At 40.3% G+C, this 21,954-nt stretch overlaps 1 protein-coding gene across 1 annotated transcript in view; it reads right to left on the bottom strand.

The window, feature by feature from the left end:
• Positions 1-21,954, bottom strand: part of cfap299 (cilia and flagella associated protein 299) — a 66,940-nt gene that overhangs the window by 10,573 nt on the left and 34,413 nt on the right. Inside the window, exon 4 of the mRNA XM_076731916.1 lies at positions 3,295-3,437. Within this exon, the coding sequence (XP_076588031.1) occupies positions 3,295-3,437 (143 nt within the window). The remainder of the gene's footprint in view (positions 1-3,294; positions 3,438-21,954) is intronic.

Raw genomic sequence — 21,954 nt, 5'->3', positions numbered from 1 at the left:
ACCACACTGGGTGTTATTGTTCCCGACAGAGATGAAAAAAAAAAAAGGGGGGGGGGGGGGGGGGTGACATGGGAGGGGAGAGAAAGGGAGAGGTAGCAAAGCTTGTAACACAAGGTTAGAATAGTTGAAAATAAAGACAGAGAGATGTGTAAATCTGATGATGTAGAGTTTTAGTGGGTGAAAAAAGAGAACGAGTATGAAGTCAGATGTCACATGGAGGGAGGGCAGGGAGACCCGTGTAGGGGGGAAGCCTCATAAAAGCATCATTAGGGAGTAGGTTGTACCTCCAGGCATGCTCGCCCAATGACTCACACCTACAGCTTGTTAGGGCTTCCACTCGCCAGAGAGAAGGCCCAGTTCAAGGCCACGAGCGGGGTTGTGTGTCAGAGCACGTGGTGAGAAATGGATAAATAAAACAACAAAGCTTCGCATGTCTGACACTTTGGTTTCAAAGAAAGGGAAAACCACTTCCAAGAATAAAACACAGACTGTCATTCTTGTTGTACTTCGGCTGCTGTTGCAAAGGCACTTTTCTACAAACCAAAATATATCACGCTTTTAATATTAACATGGATATTTTGCTCACAAAGCTGAGGATCTCTGTGATGCTTGATGACTGACTCGCATATTGTGCTTATGAACTTTAGAACAATGACATTCTCAAAAGGTTTGTGATAATTAGTGAAATGTTTTTAAGGCAGCTATGCAACACACATCTTGTATCAATGCCAATACTGTTGAATGACAGGACACTGCATGTGTGTCATTATGTAAGAACACTAATAATGGAGGTATGCTTGGCTGGGCCTTTAATACTGTGATACTTCAAATTTTGAGTATAATTAGTAACATTCTTTAGACAGAACGCAAAGCAAACTTTCCATGCTGTGTGATTGTATATGAAGTCAAAGCGAAGCCGTGAGCAGATGTGAACAGTCAGGAATTCGCCTGGGATGGCGTGAATTAAGGCGAATATGCATTCACATGCACTGAAAATCTTTCAACTTGAGCAAAAACATTTGTGCAAATGTCAGGGCTTTATGAACCCAATTAATGAACGTACAGAGTTAAGAGGAAAAGGCAGAGAGGCTGAGGGGAAATAACAAAGAGCTGGAATTTTTGGCGAGTTCTCAGATCAGTCAGAGTCTGAACTGATTATAAACACACTCCGGACACACTGGTTGGTACGCACGTATGTAGCTAACAAGCTATAGCTACGTTTGGGGCAAAGTTGCTCATAAAAGCAATCTTAATGCTCTGAAAACCTGAATGTTTTTTTTGTCAAATCAAGGAAAAAATGTACTTTTTATTGGTTCTGCAACCTCTGTCTTAGTTTTCTAGTTTTGGCCTGACAGTCTGTACATGAACTGCCAGTTAACCTTGTTATCTAAACCACTTATTTAGAGGTGAAAACAAAGGTGATAGTCAGACTCTGCTCTGAAATACCCATATCGTTTTCAGAGCTTCTTGTGAGCTACTGTACTTCTTGACCTATCTGCTCTTACTGTAGATGCACTGGCAAGTAGTTTTACAATGTCATGAAAAATGATAATGGTCACATCAGGTATGCTCTGTATCACTTTCACGTCCAAATACTTAGACAATATGGTCAAACTGGGGATTTGTTTACAACCTCTGTGATTGTAATGTTCGCCCTAAAGGCCTCTGTAGTAAAGTGTGACTCCTGATTTGGTCGTGATTGGAGCTGGATACTAAAAGCAACAGGAGTGGTGGTCGAAACTGAGAAAATAAGATCTAGTTCATTGTCAAAAGCAAAAATCACCTTCAGAATCTGTCCACATTAGGACATTAGAGACCATGTTCTGCCTAGTGTCAGTGAGGTTATAGTGGGTGCATGTCATTTGGCTGAACTCTGAGAATAACCATGTAATATGCTCTCATTCCCCTCTTGTCCAGTTGAGTTTGTCCTCAAGAAATTTCTCACACGTATCTGAAATGTTGGTTATATGTTACTATGCACGAGCATGTGGAATGTGGGAATGGTTTTGGCTCCGGTAATTTGCTGACAGCTCTCTATGTACACAGCTCTCCCGATAGACAACAAATTATAAAGATGTTACCTGCCCCACTCAGGGATACCAACTAGACTTTAGCTTCCACCTGTGAGGTCAGCAGTTCACTTTTGGTTTGGCCTGGAATTGTGCAACTGGCACTGATGAATGCAGCTGTTCAACATGTATAGTACGTGATACATCTTTGCTAAATATACAAGATCTAAAGAACCTGAAGACTTGGTTTTCAAACCAGTAGTATCACTTTCTTTTTAGCAACTAGAAGGATTTTAAGATTGTAAATGTTGGGGCTCTTTCAGCTATTTTTTTGTTTGTTTGTTTTACTGCCCACAGCTTTATTGTTCTGGTGCACAATCATCCCTTATCAACCTTGTTTGCAGCACTGTACAAGACATGCCCAGCACCAAATGGAAGCCAAAGTTAGCAACTAGCAGCTGAACATATGGAGCATTTTGAAACTAAACACTCATATATTTCCCTTGGCATATTTCCCTCAACATTAGGTATGAATGGCTACATCAGAACTGGTTAACACTGTGGTCTTTCAAGCAAACCACCCAACAACTGTCACACGAACTCTGCATAGAGGCACATGGAGACAGCTGACTAGTGCTACAACTAGCAATTATTTTCATTATGGTCTAATCTGAATTGCTTAGAGCCCCAGGTGCTTTAAAAGTGCTTCATTTGTTCAACCAACAATGAAAAAGTCAAAGATATTAAATTCAAAAGGATATGAAACACAATTGATTTTCAAAAGAATCCCACTTCAAATCGGCAAGAGGAAGAGAGAAAAGCACATCAGTTCGTTGATCTATTTATCTCTCAGTGTATTTTCGGTAATCTCTGTAATTTTGAGGCCTCCCATGGTCATAAAATCTATTACATTTATCTGTGATGACAAATTTACTGCACACTGAAAGAAGATCACAATCTCATGGTTTAAACCCACTTTAATCCTGATTCTAATCATGTCTGACTTGTTCAGACAGGTTCAGCACTTTGGCAGCTCTACTCAGCTTTTCTTTAGAAGTGTATGCTTATTCCACTTCTATGGTGAGGCCACAAGGGCTGGTGCTGTACATACTAACTATACTGGCCCTTTGCACAGCTCCTTCCAAGCCTATATTGGTCTCTCACGTCAACCTGAGTCTTTAATCCTGGATAATAAGATTTCCTTACCCTTCAAACCTTGTCAAATCCCACTCGAGTCAAGGCCTCGCCAACCAACGTGGACATGCTACAATGGAAGGAGACTTACCATAAATCCGAGCGTCCTGGCATGAGCCTCTTCTTTCCGCTGAAATATGGTTCAAAATCTTGCGTCTTGAGTCTGTGGGCGTAGTCTATATAGCCAGATACTTCCTGTCCAAGAGTATTATGATCCCTTATGAAAATGACCGACTGTAAAAAAAGAGAGAAAAAGAAGTAAACCCTCTGTGTAAATAATCATGGCCATCAAACCTCTCCTGAGTAAAAGCCATAAAGCCCAATGTCACTTGTTAAAAGTGGACTGATAGAGGGGATCTGTTACAAATCCTCCCACTTTGAAAGACAAAGGCTCATGTTATACTTTGAATCAGGTCCAAATCAGAAACTCCAACCAATGTTGTCTTGCGATGGCCCGAGCTCACCGAGGTGGGCCGTCTACAGAATATCCTGCTCAGATAAATGCGTGGGACTCGAGCTGAATCCTTCGACTTACAGTAACGAGAGTCTCAGTTCCGTTCCAACACACCTACAGTCCAGGCAAGAATGTAGCTTGAAATGACATGAAAAGTTGACTGAGCTTAAACTTAATGCTGTAAGTTGTGTGAATAGTTAAGGGGGTAAAGTCAGGGGAAGACCAAAGAGGGCCCTCAAAAAAATGTGAGAAAAACTAACAACCTTCCATATTCAAAGGAATTAGAATAGAGTTAAGTTGCATCTTATTTTTAAGTTTTTAACTTGGCAATTAAGCTTGTCTTAGTTCGGTGTGAGAGAGAGAAACCTCCTGAGCTGACAGAGGTCAGTCGGAAAGTTTTAACAATCACATGAAAAACACTGAAAATGGAACACTACTGCTTTGTTGTTGAGATCAGGACCTGATCTCAAATGGGAGATTAATGTTTTGTTTTGTTATTTTATTGTTTTTTCAAGAAATCTACTCCAAAAGGGGGCAGCAGACAGTCAGCCTGGTCCAAAGTAAAACCCAGCATAGTTAGACCCAATCTGAGATGTAGTCAACCTGAATAGACCCAAACAGAGGCAGAACACTGGCAGCAGCACGACGCTCCACCACTTAAGGGGCAGCACAAAAACACTTAAAAAGTATTTTTTTTTTATGCTGAAATGACTATGATGTACCATATGATCAGACCTGAGAGCAAGATATGAGACGATTGACACTCTGACCCAAGAGACAGGATAATCTACCCTTGCTGAATGCTACAAAAATGTTATTATTCAATTTAGTTTCACTGGCCAAAAAGGCTCAGAAACACAACAGCCAAACATCAGCTTTGGGGTTAAAGATTCCGGCCATGAACTGCAGCATCCCATCTGAAACAGGCCACAGACCTTTGTTACATCTCTCTCCCTCATTTCCTGTCAATTCTCTCTTTCTACCATTGCTGTTGAAGAAAAGAATGTAGTAAAAAAGAAAAGAAAAGAAAAAGACCTACTGGATGTGAGGGTGACATAAATAACCAAACCTATAACCCAAACACTGATTTCTGATTAGAACTCAATGAGTAAGAACAAAAAAGGCTCGGATTCTCCAACACAAGCCATCACAAAGCACATAAATGCACATACATCTAAAGGCAGTTTCCAGGTCTTTGAAGTGAGCTCAAACCAGACATAACCCGGAAAAAAACAAAGGAAAAAAAGATGACAAATGGTTTTGTCACCGGATTCAGACGAAGGAAATGAAAGGCAAGTTGTCCAAATCCCCTCAGGTGACAGCGGAACATGAAATCTTTTCATGTTGATTTGATGGTTCAGATAACACATGATGACAATGGATGGGAAGAACTCCAAACAGAGGACACACTCAGGTGTGAAGAGGTTGTTTTGTCTGCCAAAGATAAAAAGCTCTTCTTTCTTTCTTTCTTTTCTTTCTTTCTTTCTTTCTTTCTTTCTTTCTTTCTTTCTTTTCTGCCTCATCTTGAGAAAGGAGGACTCTTTTTGTGTCTTGTTTACTCTGAGCATGAATGAGTCCCACTTGCCGGCCTACAGTAACACAGTAAGTGGATCCAAGCGGAATACCTCAGCCAGTGATATCACATTTGTATAACTGTCAGGACACGGGCCATCTGTGGATCCCTTTACTAAAAAGGCGTGAGATAACTAGCACTCCAGAGCTCAGAAGAAAAGAGGGCTCCTTTCTCTCTGCCTCTGAAACGTTTAAAACAGATGCTATCAGGTTCACAGCTGGCTGGAGGCCTGGACCAGATACCCTATCTACTGGCTTCTGTCCTCCTGCAGCCAGTCTTGAAAAGACATCATCAGGTGAACCCAGCATATTCAAAGCAGGCGAGTAACATTTGGGTAAAGGTGATAAAAATATCAGTTAAATTCTTCTGTGGAGGATACGTCAATCACCGAGGTCGGTTTGCTAAATGAACCAGTACCTGTTTCACAATGTAACAGTGAAACATACAACATCTCACTTTGATACAATCTTTGGTCCCTGGCTGTTTTCAGGTTTTAGAATTGCATCATCTCAAATTGTGAGCCAATTGTATGCAGATAAAGCAGTGGCTTTACATAGAGCAGGCTCCTCATTGGCTGCTTGTTATGCTTCTCTACGCAAAATGCAGCATCTAAACTGCTAATCTGATTATCTCTGTACACACATGCTAGAAATTAGATTATACTTGTGGCAATATGTAGCAGCTGTGAATCACAAAAACAGAAGTGAGAACAGTTTAAAAATAAAAAAAATTGCTCTTATTTCTGGATAAAACGCTTAAGGCTCATGGTATAGTTTTTTGTTTTATATAAGTCAAAAAGAATTTTGATTCTGATCAGTAAATTGTTTGGAAATTCAATTGCAAAATGTCTACTGTAAGAGACAGGACTGTCTTTTTTTTTTTTTGGCAAATCCAGCAAATGAAATATCTGACAAATAAACACCAAAGTTGTATTAAGCTGGAATTTTACATTAGCCATGCCGTTAACATGTTTTTGCTCCATTTTCTTTTTCAGGTTTTGGAGGCATTTTCTGAAGTGCAGAAAAGCATTAAATCAGGGCAAAACGTATTTTAAGACTTGTCCAAAAGTACATGATTACATTTTATTTTACTCACTGGCCTCCAACAGGTAAGCCAAAGTTCACCTCACTCTCAGGGAACTGAGGGAAGAACAATCAAGTCAGATGCTTATTTGCTGCAAACAACCAACGTGGCTTTCCAGCCTCAGTGTTGGAGGGAGCTGGGGGACCTCCACCTTACACCATGGAAAACAAGTGGAGGCCTTACGTCACCTGCCAGCAATTACCAAGAACAGGTGCTGTGACCTCACAGGGCAGCGAGCGAGAGGCCTCCTCGCTTTATGGCAAACAGCAGTCTGGTTAGTGCCTGAGAAGCTGAGCGCTGCACAGGTCCCAGGTAGACATCCCAGCTCTTTGTGATACTCAATATTCAGTTTGCTCCTCTTTGAAACTCTCTTTTTTTGAACGTGTTCACAGTTGAAATTTCAGCTGGATGGAAGGAAAACACCAGTGACCTTAAGATGAAGGTTACATAAACCGTAAAGAACAGTAGAGCAGGAGTTTCCTTAAATCCATGATCTGTGCAGCTAATAAATACAACAAAGCATCTCAAATCCTCGCGGGTACCCCACCCTCAGAAAATCCACTATGAGCATGTTTATGTGCTCCGAAACAAACTGTGAAACTTGAACAGTGTTGACAATCGTAATTATTGTGGTCTGTGAAAACTGTGGAGGGATCCCGTGCCTCTTGACAATAAGTAAAACCCACACAGATGTGAATTACTCCACAGACCTTTGGCTAATCTTTCAAAGCCCCACGGCTGAGAGAGAGGGATTTACAAATTCAAGTCAAACAGAAGCTGACAGCAGGCTGACACGTACTGTGCCCCTCCTTTGTGCTTTGACAATGTCCTACAGGTGGGGACACAATGGCTGGACCACCTGACATCCTGTGGCAGTGTATGTCTGAATGTGTGTGTCACTGCCAGTGTTTGTGTGGTGTGTATGACACACCAGAGCATGACTGTACAAAACTTTCAAAGTTGGCAAATTGCTTTAAGATGACTGTAGTGAGTTAACCATATCCTTTTAAATTTAACATCCGCTTCCTGTTAATATGGTGTGAATCTTTGACGAGTCTTTTTTAACTATTGTTACCTGCAAAGGGGCTGCAGAGACTTCACATATTACACAAACACACACATTGGCCCCTCACATATAAAATCAATGAATAAGTCCCTCCATCATAAATTACAGAGGAAGAAAGTGAAGTGAAAAGGTCTTCTGTCTTCAGCTGATTACAAAATAAATTCAATTACACAAAGCTGGTTTTACTCACTTATAAGTGTGTTGTTAGGTTTGTCACCAGGTCAGTGAGACTAACCTGTAACACTGACTGCTTTTAGTTTAGTTTAACTACCCCCTCCCTGACACACACACACACACACACACACACACACACACACACACACACACACACACACACACCAACCCCCCCCCAGTCCCTGGGAACAATCCTGCAGTGTCAGGGAGCTGTGCAGGTGTCTTGCGGTGTCAGCTGCCATACTGTTTATTATTGGTGGGCTGCGCTTCAGGAGGAATCCCGGGCCATCACTAACAACTGTGTAAATTTGTTGGGGTAAGGAAAACATGGCCTGTACTACAGGAATGTTTCTAGGTGGGAGCCCTTTTTCTGGCCGGGTTTACCCTTGTCCCCTTTCTGGATATCCCTTGAGAAGAGCAGTGTGGGCGTATGTGTGTGTTTGTGTTCCTTCATTCAGATCCCCATTGGCTACTGTAACGACTACTGTTGTTACAGTGCTCCTCCTGGGATCAACATGATGATACTCCAATAAGAAAAAAACAAAAAACAAAAAACAGATGACACTTAACATCTGACATCCATAAGACTGAACAGGACTAATGACACACACTGAGACAAAACAACACAATAATTCAAAACCTGTCAAGTACGATAGATAGCAGCGCATAATTATACACCTATTAGAGATTTAAAGTCATCAATAAAGAAATATGCATCCACTGACTGCAAAGGAATCAGGATGGATCATCTTTAGGAGTGAAACAGGACTATGTTTAATCACTCCATTTCGCATGTACATAAATACAATCTCTATAGAATCAATCTATTTATCTATTGGAAGTTCCTTTCTATAAGAATATCTAAAATATTTAATTTTTTTGTTCTTCAGACTACAAATATTTCTGTAGGTTATACTTAAGGTCTGTATTTATGTTAGTTTTTCCTTCAACAATATGTTCAGCTTTGACACATGCTCGGTATATATCAATGTGTGTGTGTTGTCCAGAGAGTCTGGGGAGGGGTTCAGGAGTAGGACGAGGATCATTACTTATTTGAGTTGGAAGTGACTTCACACAGCCTGCTTGTGTAATAGATGCAACGGTAGAAACCATATGTGCTGAGGTGTGTTGCATCCGTGGGGATCTACCCGAATTACACATCCTGTGGGATATATGATGCAGAGCCAGAGCTGACTTACTGAGGAGTTTGTATGCAGCGAACCAGGTCATAGCAGCAGCACATTATAGCTGGCACTCACTGCTCTCACTTCAATGTGAATGTAACACTGACAACTTATCATGTTCTTAACAGTCATAATTCAGTCCCTTGTTTTCCCATTGTTCCAAGAATGCATATTTTACTGCTACTGCTCTTTCACTTTAATCACAACAAATCGTTGATCAGCGTTGAGGTTAATACCCCAATAAAATGATGAGTAATGTAAGTAATGCATGTCCAGACTCCAGGGTTTAAGAACAAGTTGTCCGCAATCTGCCCCAGTGAGACAGTACAGAGTAATGATTGCGCCATCACGTCACCAAAAAGAGTGGAAATCACAAACACACAGCTCGGATGGAAAAACAGAAGTTCACGTTGAGAAAAATGGGCCTCTGAGGGTAAAGTCAGGCTGGAATATGGACTAATGCACCACTGTATCTGCAGCATTTCATCTTGAATGGGAAGTCTGTGGAGTAGTTCAACATGACCGATAAACTGACATTTTAGAATTTCTGCTTTTGTACAGACCTGTGATAATTAGTGACCTTTCGAGGTGTCGGTAGGTGTATTTTTGGACAAACCCTCAGTCGTTGTGTCCTCATGCTTTTAGTCTTTAGGCTACATTAACCACCTTCTCTCTCTACAGAGTGGTATCGATCTCCTCAGATCACCCCAGAAAGAGAATCAATAAGACTGTTTATTGAATTATTCTTTTAAATATGGTGGGACTGAATATATGACTAATCTCACGGTCTGTCTGATAATCGCTTGATTTGTCAGGTATTTCATTCCTTCAGATATGACAAAAACTTCCATTCTCACCTGGTTATTTCATCTACAAACAGGTTTTAAATTGAAATGTATAACATCGCAATATGCAATCTATTTATATTGTGACACATAATTACATATCTTTCCTAGAGGATTTTAAAAATATTCGCCACTTTCACCTCTGTGCATGTAGTAGTGTGATGTTAAAAAAAACAATGTAGTTCTGTATTACAGCCTGACTGATACTGGATTTTCAAGGTCGATGTATCAGTCTTTTATTACAACCAGCACTTGCAGGAATTGTGGGAAACAGCAGCTGAATTTAGTTCATATCAGAGACATTAAGTATTGGGCTACACAGATAGCACACACAAACACACCTACTGTAAGCACTCACTCATTGTAAAAAGTGTTGGAGTGTGCCTTTTACATACAAGAGCAGGGTTGTAAGTTGTTTGTACAGTGCTGTGAGTCACCATAATCTGTTTGAGCACCCTTTAACGCACCCTTTCATCACAACCCTCCACATGGGCTGCTGATAGACTGCAGCCACCCTTCCCAGGCTTCCCCACACTCTCTCCTGGCAAATGCTGCTGCTTTTCCATCCACTAAAAAGCCTAAATCCCAAGTTTAATTTTAAAACAAGTCTATATCTGCAAAAATAAATAAAGAGCAGGGACTTTGATTGTTTCCATCCTGGAGAGAGATGAACACGTTTCAGCTTTGCCCCACAGATTCAGTGGTCACTATGACTTGTTTACTATGCAAACACAGTATTCTAAAGCTTGTCATTTCTGTCCCTGTGCCATCATGTTACTCAGATACCTCAACATCACGTCAAAGAAAATCATTTCTAAAGCTTTTTGTTGTAGTTGTCATAACAGGCCTCATTGTGTGTGCATGCAATAAGGATGGAAATAATCAAAAGACATTTCTTTTCCTTTCGTTTATAATTACAGGGTGTGTCACTAGACAGATGTCTTGGCACCGGATACAAAAATGCACAAGTTAACTGTTCAAAAGGACTTCTTGCCCTCCACTGTGGTTTAATGTTATATCTGTATTCTCTTAAAGGCCTGCACAAAGGCTGGCCAGGCCACACAAAATGGTGCAAAAAGCCTTTTTCTCTCTCGCAATGCATCATTGCATAGAGGAGTTTCTTCTTCTGTTACTTTACTTTTCCTTTGTAGCTCACCTGTTTATTCTATTTAAGGTTGTTGATCTACTATGACAGTAACTTAATTTAATGTCAAATTTATATTGTTTCCCTAATTCCTTGAGACCAGGGTTGTGACAGTGAGTATGAGTGTTTGTGTGCATGTATTTCCCCAATTTGAGAAATTCAGGGAAGAAGCATGTAAAGGACAAAATGCCAGTGCTTGAAGGATATGTGGCATCAAGCCCAGATTAGGTAATAATGCAACATACAGTATATATGTAATTTTTTGGCTGATGCACAGTTAAGGATACTGGGGATGTTTAGTTCTTGTTTAGATGTCAGTTTAGCAAAAAGGCAGATTTGTGCATCTGTTTACCCCAAGTGCTCTCCATCTGCATCCATAAACAGACTGCATGGGTGTTTGTGCAAGAGACAGAATAAATAAATCCAGAAGCAGGTGTCCTCCTATTGGGCTTTCTAAACACCCAATGGTGGACAGCTACGCCCAGTGAGGTTAGCCATGAGGGCAGAACAACTGTGGCTAGATACCAAAGGGGAAGCGGCTCGGTCAATCAGTAAGGAAGGCAAGAAAGCTAGCTCAACCCTCGGCTACGTTGGCCTCTGTCTTTTTGGAGAACTCACCAGTAAAGCCATCACCACAAAATAAGTGGCTTGAACCCACACACTTCAAATTACAGGGCACTTGGAATCAGAAAATGCTATCCTGCTTTTCGCAATTGGTGTTTTAGAAATTCTATTAAAACCTCCTTAGTTTGGCCCACGATGCAGCTTTGCTGTTTTTCTCCGACTGCATCGGCTCATGTCGGCTGGAGTGTGAATTGTGTTTTTTTTGGAGAATTTTCATTGTCCTCACAAACGATGCATTGCAGCAATAGGCCAACATACTGCAGGGTAGACATGGCTGCATGAAAACACTGTAGTTTCTGATCTGGAAGTTCTGGTTGTCTTTGGAAGAGATGTTGGATGTGCCTATTATACTCTAGAGCTCACTGGGAAAGAGTAACATAGTCACACTATGCTCCTTCTGTAGTAGGTGCCAAAGCAACTTCCTGCTGCCGCATAAAGCAGTGATGTGAACATGAAAAACATGACCTGGACTGGTTTCCTAAATCCAACACTTCAAGTAGCTTAACAGGAACTCAGTCTTTGCAAAACCAATTTTAATGTTGATTTTTGTCACAAGCAGTTTGAAAATAAGTCAAACAGTCCCGTGCATAATTTGTAATTCTACTTTTCCAGTCAACTACAGTAAAGCATTACCCAAAACTCACAGCTAGAAGACAGAAAAGCAGCAGGAAAAGGCAATACATGCAGACTGATGACGACAGAACTGGCAGGGTGCTTTTGCAAGATTTGCATTGGTGGACCATCTGCTGTGCAGTTCAGCACTCCGGGAACGAGTGAAATCTTTTAATAAGGCCCTTTTTGTAGACTTTTTTTTCTGTGTTTTTCTGCCTGCTTTTACTACCACGACAACTAACTTACAATGTCCAAAACTCACTGCTCAGTAAATAACAGAATTACTCTTAAGTATGCAACCTGTTAAAGAAGGGAGTTAAAGCTTTGAAATCCTTGGCAGGTGGCAGACATTTTCCTAGTTTCACGACTGCAGCTGATAAAGGCCTTCCCCATATGGAGAATAAGCTGTCAGTCTGACAGGTGGCATCACTTAGAGCGCTTGGTGCAGAGCCCTGTAACAGAAAAGAGGTAAAGTTTCTGCTCCCTGGAAGAGAAAAAAAAAAAAAATCCTGCCCCTGCAGTAAATTAGTCGCATGCCTGAATTCAGTGAGGAATTACGGGTTCAGAATAGCAGGCGGGTCTGGCACATGTGGTCAAAACACAAATCAGTCAAACGCCATCTCAGCTACGGATTTTAGACACCAAAGTGACCAAGCAAGGCATATCTTTTCCCTCCCCTCCACTCCTACAATCATTTTCCACATTCCACTGGCTTTTAAATTACCAGTGGGAAGAAGAACACAAGTTTAGCCTAAAATATATGTGAAAGCACTGCAAGAGAGTTGCTTGTCCACTGGTGAGTTTGCGAAAGCTTGTCTAAAAAAGATGAAAAACCGGGATTATGGTGTCATTAACTTTGTGGGCACTTTAATCCTTTCTGTTGCATTTCCTGTAGTGTTCAGGGACCAAGTCTTTTATTTCAATGTGCAAGTCTGAGGGCTGGCCCATTGCAGCAGCTGTCCACATGTATGGACTCTTTGGAAATGTCACTAAGATTTACTTGTGTGTTAAAAATGATATTCAAAGATGAAGATATAGAAACTCTTCTGAGGTTTTCTAGCGCTCAAAATAGCATGTGTCAGATAGATGTGCTATGGCTTTGTCCTGCCTCTATGAAACATTAGTGCATTATAGTGCAGAATCTACCAGCATATTGAGAAAAAAAAAAAAACTCCAGACCACGACTTGCCACCTCAGGGTAAATCTGGATGTCTAAATACTGAGCAAAACCTCTGCTTACTTAAAGAATTACTTACTGAAAATATGTGGGACTACAATTTGCTTATGCAATGACTATATGGTATTGTGGATTCGATGTCTTTACAGTCCAGATGGAAGGCCCAAACCTACAATAAGACATGAAGAATAACATTAGTGTAGGCTGACTTTATATCATCTTGAACTGCAGCACCACAGTTTACTGGATCTTATAGCCCATGTGTGTGACTAGGCAGAGTTTCTGACTGTCAATACTGCATGAACAGAAGTTCCCATATAAACTGTTTGTAGAAGGTGTAACTGTGCAGAAAAAATACACTTTAACGTCTTATTATTGTTTCTTTTTATACACCTTAGGCTAGTTTAACTTAATTATTGCCAATATTAACCGACATTAAAAATAAACCTTTTTTTGATTCTATGAATCATCTTGGCATCGTGACCTTGTTGCTGTGCGATCTTCCTCCTCTTCCAGTCAGTTTGAAATCCCTTCCTTATGTGGGACAATCCCACATTATCACCTCAAACATAAACGAGTAACGACTAATGGCCTCTTTAAGACACCAGAGAAGTCCAAATTAATGCCTGGCATTATCCGTTGTCATTGGCAGAAAAATCTTCAAAGAAGGTGGAAATGACATCTGAAGAACAAAGTACAAAATCTTCTCAAACATATCCAGAGAAAGGTGAACTTTACTCAACAACAATGGTGACAAAGTCCTGCACCAACATCGGTACCTCTACTGTAACTCCACCCTAATCACTGTTGGCAAACAGGTTAAGTCTAGAGCTAGAGACAAAGAAAACCAAGAATCCAACTGAATAAACAGTGTATATCCACTAAGCCTTATATAGCAGAAATGCTAAATGCTGTGAACTCTTGATATACAGTTAACTCTCAAAAAAATCTATAGCTATTTTTTCTAAATGACCTTGTCTTGTCCTTGTCCAGGAGTATGATGGGACAAGCGGAGCTGTGAGAATATCATGTATTTCCTGACCGAAACGAGCAGTACGCGTCTTTCAAGGTACAAAAGATGAACACATAACTAAACACCAAAGTGCTTACACACAGAGATCTGCTTGTGCAGGTGTGTGAAACTGGTAACAGCTTGTGTGCTTTGTAAAGCAAGCATTTATTAAGATCTGAGTGCCTGAGAATTTGTTCGTGAATGCCAGACATAAAAGTCTTGAGGTTTTCTAGTCTTTGTTTTTCAGTGGGGAGCTGCTCAGAATCTAAGCTACTGTGTTTTCTTGGGGGAACAAAAGCGAGACCTTGAGGTAACCGTAGCTGTGTTAAGGATTTTATTTCTCATACATCTGTGTGAAAAGAGGGCATGCAAACAAGGTTACCATCTGTGGTAGACACCATATCATCTGTGACAACTGATTCAACACTGTGGAAGAACAACATTGTTTTTATTGAAACTGATAGGCTACAAAATGAACACAATAGAGGTAAGACTGTCAATCATCACCTTACTGGGTTCTCTGGAAAAATAATTTGCAACACAGGTCTAGTTTTTTAATATCTAAGTACAATGGAATATCAAAAAAACAGTTTAAGGATTTTGAATAGAAACCTTGGTTGACCCGAGGATCACACTTCACACATGGACTATGATTTTATCTATTGTACGAGTCTTTAATCCATTTGTCCTGCATCTACTGTATCTTGCATTGGTTAAGAAGCTCTTAAAACATCTGACCAAAACCATGAGCTTTCCTGAACCTTAAACAAGCCCCCTACACATAGACTTAACCTCCTTCCTATGACCTCTGTGCTGTATCAGGATGGCACACTTCCTAGATGGCAATTTGTTTGCCCTTGAATATAGCTTTTCCCCAAAAACACATGTAGAGAAGCAAACTCGACATATACAACACAATCTTGTTGAGGATTAGATTGAAGTGCAGAAGAGGTTCAATCATGTGCCAGGTCCCAATTCAGTGTTACTAACAGGTACAGTATTACTACTAATTTTCCTATTTTACTGGTTATATATAGTATATAAGAATCAAGGTAAATATACCATTTTGTCGTAAAATCTTATGATATAAGACTGTATGAAGCTATGATTTTTGGAATTTTAAACTTAAAAAAAAAATGTTTTTTCCAAAAATATAATACTTTTTAAAATAATTATTGCTATTGTGACTGAAGGAGTTCCTGGAGCTGTGTTAGCTGTCTATTGAAATCTGTGCAGCTGTGATTAGCTTCTATTTTCTTTTAGTATGCATGTGGACCCGAGAAAACTGAATTTATCCCTTTTTCAGTGGGAACACTATATACTCGAAGGTTTGAATTACTATGCAGTAATTAGGTCAAAGCTAAAGTATACATTTGGTATGGCGCTTCAGCAGCTGTGTCTGTACAACTGATTTAACACAGAGATGACATGCAACGTCTGACGTTAAACTGTACATCACAAACATCCTGCGAATCGTTCGACTGGAAACAGAAACAAATTCATCCTGGTGGGTCTGAAAACTTGTCACTGTCACCTTGGAGACAAATCATTATAATGTGGTTCAAATTATCGTACGGAGTTACCCACAGTGCAGCTATGCAAAAATTACACAGTACCCTTTAGTGGGCACGAACAAGGCTGCCACAAACAACTTTATTTTTGAGTGCACTCCCTTCCTGTTATTTGAGGCGGATGTTTTAACAGATTTTTGAGTGGAGGCAAAGACATGTTACGTTGGTCAGCTGCATCTGTAGCTCAACAGATACAGCAGTGCCCACGAGCTCACAAAGTTGCAACTTTAGGCACAGACGTTGGCTACACTGACCACATGACGATGATCCAGCAGTAGTAAACAAATAACAATCTCTCACTGCGACACTCACTGGAATTTAAAGAGTAACCAGCACCCTCCATAGGGATGACTGGACTCTGAGGATCTATGGCTCACACGACGAGTACTGTGCCAATGCCAGCTCACAAGATTTCAAATCAATTGTTTGTAACTGTCATGATACAACAGATGTGTTTCTGGGAGGAAAGTGGAAAACTGACAAGTCCTCCAACAAATTTATTTCAAACAAGATTTTTCACAATCATACCAGGCCAGCAGAAAGATTTAAACTGTGAGTTAAAGTTTATGAAAAAAGTTTGAGAAAGTAAAAACTCTGTTAACCCAGTCAAACAGCATTTCACCACATGCAGTGTGTAATGGGTTAAGGATTTAATTGCATTAGTGATCCAATCACTGACAGTTTCAAATACACCATAATTACATTTCCGAGAACGGCACAGATGTTACACCTGTCCAATATCCCTTTCCCGGTCCTGCAACTCTTCTGTAACTCAAATCCACTCCAGCTTCACAAATTAAAAGCAAAGACCTCACTAATGTAAAACAAACATGCATGTTTCTTTGATCTGTTGCACTGAAACCACGCAGATGCCCTGCCAAGTTTGCCAGTTTGTCTGATCCTGTCAGTACAGGAGGTTACAGTTTGCAGCCTCTTACGTCATTATGAGGGGGTGTGAAAAAAGGTTGTCAAACGGGGGTTTATACGAGAAATATTCAATATCTGTACTTTGAAGTGCTTGGAAGCCAATGCAGGTGTAAACCTTCACTTCAGTTCAGGTGTGGAAATCAGAGGGTGGTGGAGAAAAAAAAAAAACAAAAAACAAGGATGTTGAGAGGGAGTTGTCCTCTGAATTACCTCTGTGAAAACACACTCACCAGAAAGCCCCTGAGACATTATTATTTTTCTTCTCTCTTTGTCTTGGACAAAGTTTGGTTGAGTTTTGTCAGATGAAGTGAGAGAAAGAGGGTTAGTGTCTTTATTTCCCACGTTTTTTACTGACTGCATGTCTGAGTGGACACAACTGTGGTGTAGAGGTTCAGCAGGAAAAGGACGGCCTCCCTGTTCTGTATGCACGGAGTAAAAGTACAACCACTGTGTAAAACATAAATAAAAACAGAATACAAACAAACTTTGTTCACCGACAACAGATTTCCAAAGTGTCCCTGAGTCAATGTAGTCACATCTTTTATCCAATCATGTGTTCACAAAGTGGTGAACCTCTCTCCATCCTTGAACGACTGAGCCTTTCCAGGAGGCCCCTTTCATACCCAATCATGATACTATGGTTTAGCTTCCCTGTGACACACTGACAAACTTTCAAACTGGTCTTAACCACAAGATTTCTAGGTTTAGAGAGATATTTGGGGAATATAAACAAGATAAAAAACACACAAACAACATATTGTTAAGTGTGAAACATGTAAAAAAGAAACAAACATGGATTGGTACAGGTATAGGGCTTTATCATGCAAATGCAGTGTTTACTTCTGCTGGACTTTATGGCCTTCTGTCTGAATGCTGCTGGTGCAGGATGTTGAAAAGGCCACATTACTAAAGTCCATGACCAACCACATAAAGCTGTAAAAATGACTGAATCTCACAGTCATTTCCTCAACATCTTGCATCCTCTGATACAGGAAGCCACATAGTAAATGCTTAGAAAGCTTCATCTTGATACTGTTTACCGCAATCCAAACACCATGCTTTAATTCAGAATCACGGGTGAGGCGACGACTTTCTGGGAAAAATCTGATATCTGAAGCAAAAGTAAAATAAAATAAACTCATAGTGTATGGTTTTCAGGGAACACATGACTATCTACACTTTCTCCAGGTCGAAAGAGAATCAGCAGCAACAATGACTGTGGTTCAGGAGAGCTGGACTTTCCAAACTGGGAGAAAAAGGGAAAAAATACCTCAATACAGTTGTAGTAACATGTTAAAGGACACCGTGGAACAGACTTTGTGCTGCAGGTTTAAAGTCTTACAATGCTAAACGAGATTAACATGATTCGAACATAACAGCTCTGAGGTTTGAGCTTGGCCAGTATTTACTTTTAATGTTATAATGTGTGAACATTTAAATAAAGCGTTTGCACCCCATAAAGTCTTCTTGACAGCTGTGTATGATCAAAAACTCTCACTTACAAGAATCCCACACACACTTGCTAACTTGTTCTCGGAATTTTTAGAACCTCACAAGTAATTATTCAAGTAATGAATTACAAGTATAACTACAGTTTAAAAGGCTCGTTCTTTTTTCCATTTTGCTTTTGCTTTAAATGTTAGACATCTCTACAATGACCCATCATCATGACTTGTCTTACTGTATAACTATTAGATCACTGAAATTCTAAGCAATCAGTAGCAATGTGTGCAAAGGTTACAGTCCCTGCGAACTGACCACATGGATCTAACAAAACACTGTATGACTTTAAAATGCTAATGAATCCACTTGAGATGAATTAGACGTCTTTGCTCCAGCACACACATTCTCCCTCAATGAACTCCACTTACGCCTTGTTCCCACTTTTCATGTTTTAGCCTAAACTGTCAATCCTTTGACAAAAAACAGACTTCAAAGTCCCTGGGTGGGGCACAATTTCCTCCTAAAATGTTTGGAGATTAGTCTGATCTTTGCAACTCTACCAAAACGTAATTTGCGGACATAAAACAATTACCTTCCTGTTCAAAGCAAGTATGCCATGCATTATTACAAAACGTCTTTGGAGACATTTCAACATTTTACGTCTCCAGGATCCCCATTTTTGAAATGTTAACATTTGTGGTGTGTGTCTGTCACAGCAGGCCTCTCTTTGAGGGTTTGAAGTGAACAAGCACTTTTCTAATTGTCAGCTCTTGCTCCCACTGCACATTAATCTGGGCAGCGCAGCCAGGGATTAGCTCCAAACAGAGGGGAAGTCCCTGCCCGTTGATCTCACATGGACCACAAGCACACGCGCACACACATGGGCACATACACATACACATGCACACACACACATTCACATACAGTACATACACACACAATATTGATTCCAGTCCAGGAGCTAATGAGAGCCAGCTTTTCTTACCACTCACTGCATGTGACATGATGGAGTTCCACTGTATTAAGTCTGTTAACATTTAAGAATATAACAGAGTCAAGCCAGGAACCACCGGCGCGCTAGAGGCAGCAGGGTGGCCTCATGGTTACAGCAACCACCTTGTAACTAAAAAGGTCACAGGCGTGATCCCTGCAATGGCCCATATGTCCATCAAATTAAATTGAAGCCAAACCCTTTCATTCACTGTAACAGGCTCTAAATGTCAGCTGAACACCAAATGTGCAAATGATATGCTTTGGGACTGGAATAGGGCCTTTATAATACAAATGATGCTTTCAAGTTCATTGGTCAGCACTTCTGTTCTTTACTGACGTTCATATGACATTTGACTGTGCGTCAAGCTAGTTTGACTTTAAACCCATCTCTTTCATATGTCTGCAGCACATTACTGCATGAATTCTGCATAGTCAGGTTGGATTTTGGGCCTGAAATATAAAATTTACTACTTGACAATAAAGCTGCTACATTCAATGTTTTTGTATCTATGGTGTATCACATGACTACTTACATGTGAAAGGGGTTGTTTGTAGTGACTAACCCACAGAGGGTTATCTCCCAACTCTGCACTTTTAATCAAAAGTAATGCTTGGTTACTATCCTTTGTTATGAGAGAAACAGTGCGTTCACTTGTTACTTAATGCTTTATAATAAATGGGCTAACTTAACTAAAGCAGCGAGGATGGAAAGAGCGTACCAAAGTCAGAGTGTGGCTATCAGTGGCCCAAGATTTTGATGTTAAAATCTTGGCCTTGGGCTCTGGATCTGGTTTTAGAGAGTTCATCACCAGGCTGTGGTCAGAATGAATCAGGCTGGGTTAGGCTCATCTTGGAATTAATTGGATTGGGTTGGGTTGGGGTTTGTATGAATGCGGCTGGGTCAGGCCCTGACCAAAATTAATCAGCCTGGGTTAGTCTTAGTGTGGAATTAATTGAGCTAGGTCAGGCTTGGACAAGAATTAATGGTGCTGGGTCAGGCTGGGTATGTACTACTCTAATCCTTTGGCTTGTTATGGCAGAAACATGGATGATGCACAGTTAAAGCAAATAGCTCCAAGAAAGCGTCACTATAAATTAATTAAGGACAGAAATTAAAGCTGCATGCAACAACTGAAAGGGTGGCAGTTGATGGTTTTAGGTTAACTCTGAACTTAATAACGTGACATCATCATCTCACTCATACATCTCCACTTCAAAGGATGCTAAAAGGACAAGAAAAATAAAAGATCTTACATTGTAAAGTCTTACCTTCTCTGGACGGACCACTCCCTGATGTTTTTTACTCTCCTCAAAAATGAAATGTGTAGCTTTTGCTGTTGGACTGTAGATATCCAACACCAGATGTAAATTTAGAAAACAGGCTGAATCTAATGCAGCTCAGTTAGTGGGAACGGGACTGCTGAGCTATGATTTAAGATGATTACACAGGTGTATTTTCATAGAAAAATGCACTGAGGAAGGTTGATTGAGACTGAAGTGTCTGAACTTTGCTCTCTGCCCCTCTTTATAAAAGATCAGTATAATTTTTGTCTGTTTTGTAAGCCATGAGACGGCTTTTCACCACTACACTCATTAATATAACAAAACCTTGCCTGGTCCAACTTCAAATAGAGCTTTCACAGCTGTATAAAGAATTATATGCCTATGAACTGAAACTAACACACACATGGCCGCTGTAATAGCCCTGCTCACGGCATAATGATGAGTTGTTCTGTGATTACTGTTTACCCTGCTTAAAATAACTTACTAAACAGGTGCAGCGTTATCAGAGTCTTATATTTGTGGACACATTCCCGGGCAGACAAAGCCACAGGTGTAAGGCTTTGAAAGGGAAAGTGTACATAGCACAATCAGTTCTTAAGACGGACAAATGACTGCTGGGGCACAGGCTGGGCAGAGCTTAAGAAAAATGTTTGCGCTAAATTCAATTTCTTTGTTCGTGGAGTCAATATTGAAAGTGTTTGTTAAAGGCAGATTCCTGCAGAGCATTATTAAGTTGACTGTGAGAGCAATGCATGAGGTGATTCACTGAGCAGCAACACTTGAGGGACTGGGTCATACAGCGACATTTGCAAACTTCAAATAGGGAGATTTGCAGATATGCCATGTAATTAAGTCTTATTTCTTTTTAGACAAACTATTTGAAGAAGCAAATGAGGTGACAGTATAACCAAACTTGGTACAGACATTAATATGCTCCAAAAAAACCACTGTCTGTCAGAGGGACGGTGGAGAAAGCTCAGTCTCTCAATTAAATCTACATCCATGATCCTTCTTAAAAAATGTGGTAAGATTTTATTGGTGGCTAAATGCAGATAATAATTTAGGTGGTCAAACGCTAAGAAATGAAAGACCTGCAAGAGATTGATATTCCGTTACGTAATTAAAGGTTGAGCGGACAGAAATAAACACAGCAGAAGAAGGTTATGATTAGGCCTTTGAAGATGCAGATAGGCTTCAGGATAAAGAAAACTATGTTTAGAAAACTGCATGTGGTAATACAAGAGATATGCCTATAAAGAGCTGGAATACTGTACTTCAAAGTTTAGACCTCTATACAGTTTGACTGAGCTGCATACACAGTCCTCTCAAGTGCTGTAATTGTTTAAGGATGTTCAGATTATACATCAGCATGGCAGATGTACAGACGATTCAAAACAAAGACCAAATGGTTCAACTGCAGCCGGCAAGTCCTCCAAACTAAATGGTTAAATACTCTGTTTTTGATGGCTCTCCAAATAACCCACATTAGCATTTTCTGAAGAAAACCATTGCAAATGGCCATTTTAAAACGTTTGTGACCTTTTCCTGAACTGCCATCTTTGAGGTTACGGTATGGTTAGGTTGA

The sequence above is a fragment of the Chaetodon auriga genome, chromosome 5, assembly GCF_051107435.1.
Source record: "Chaetodon auriga isolate fChaAug3 chromosome 5, fChaAug3.hap1, whole genome shotgun sequence".
NCBI lineage: Eukaryota > Metazoa > Chordata > Actinopteri > Chaetodontiformes > Chaetodontidae > Chaetodon > Chaetodon auriga.
Note: the sequence above shows the minus strand (reverse complement) of the source record. Positions and strands in the feature narration are given on the sequence as shown.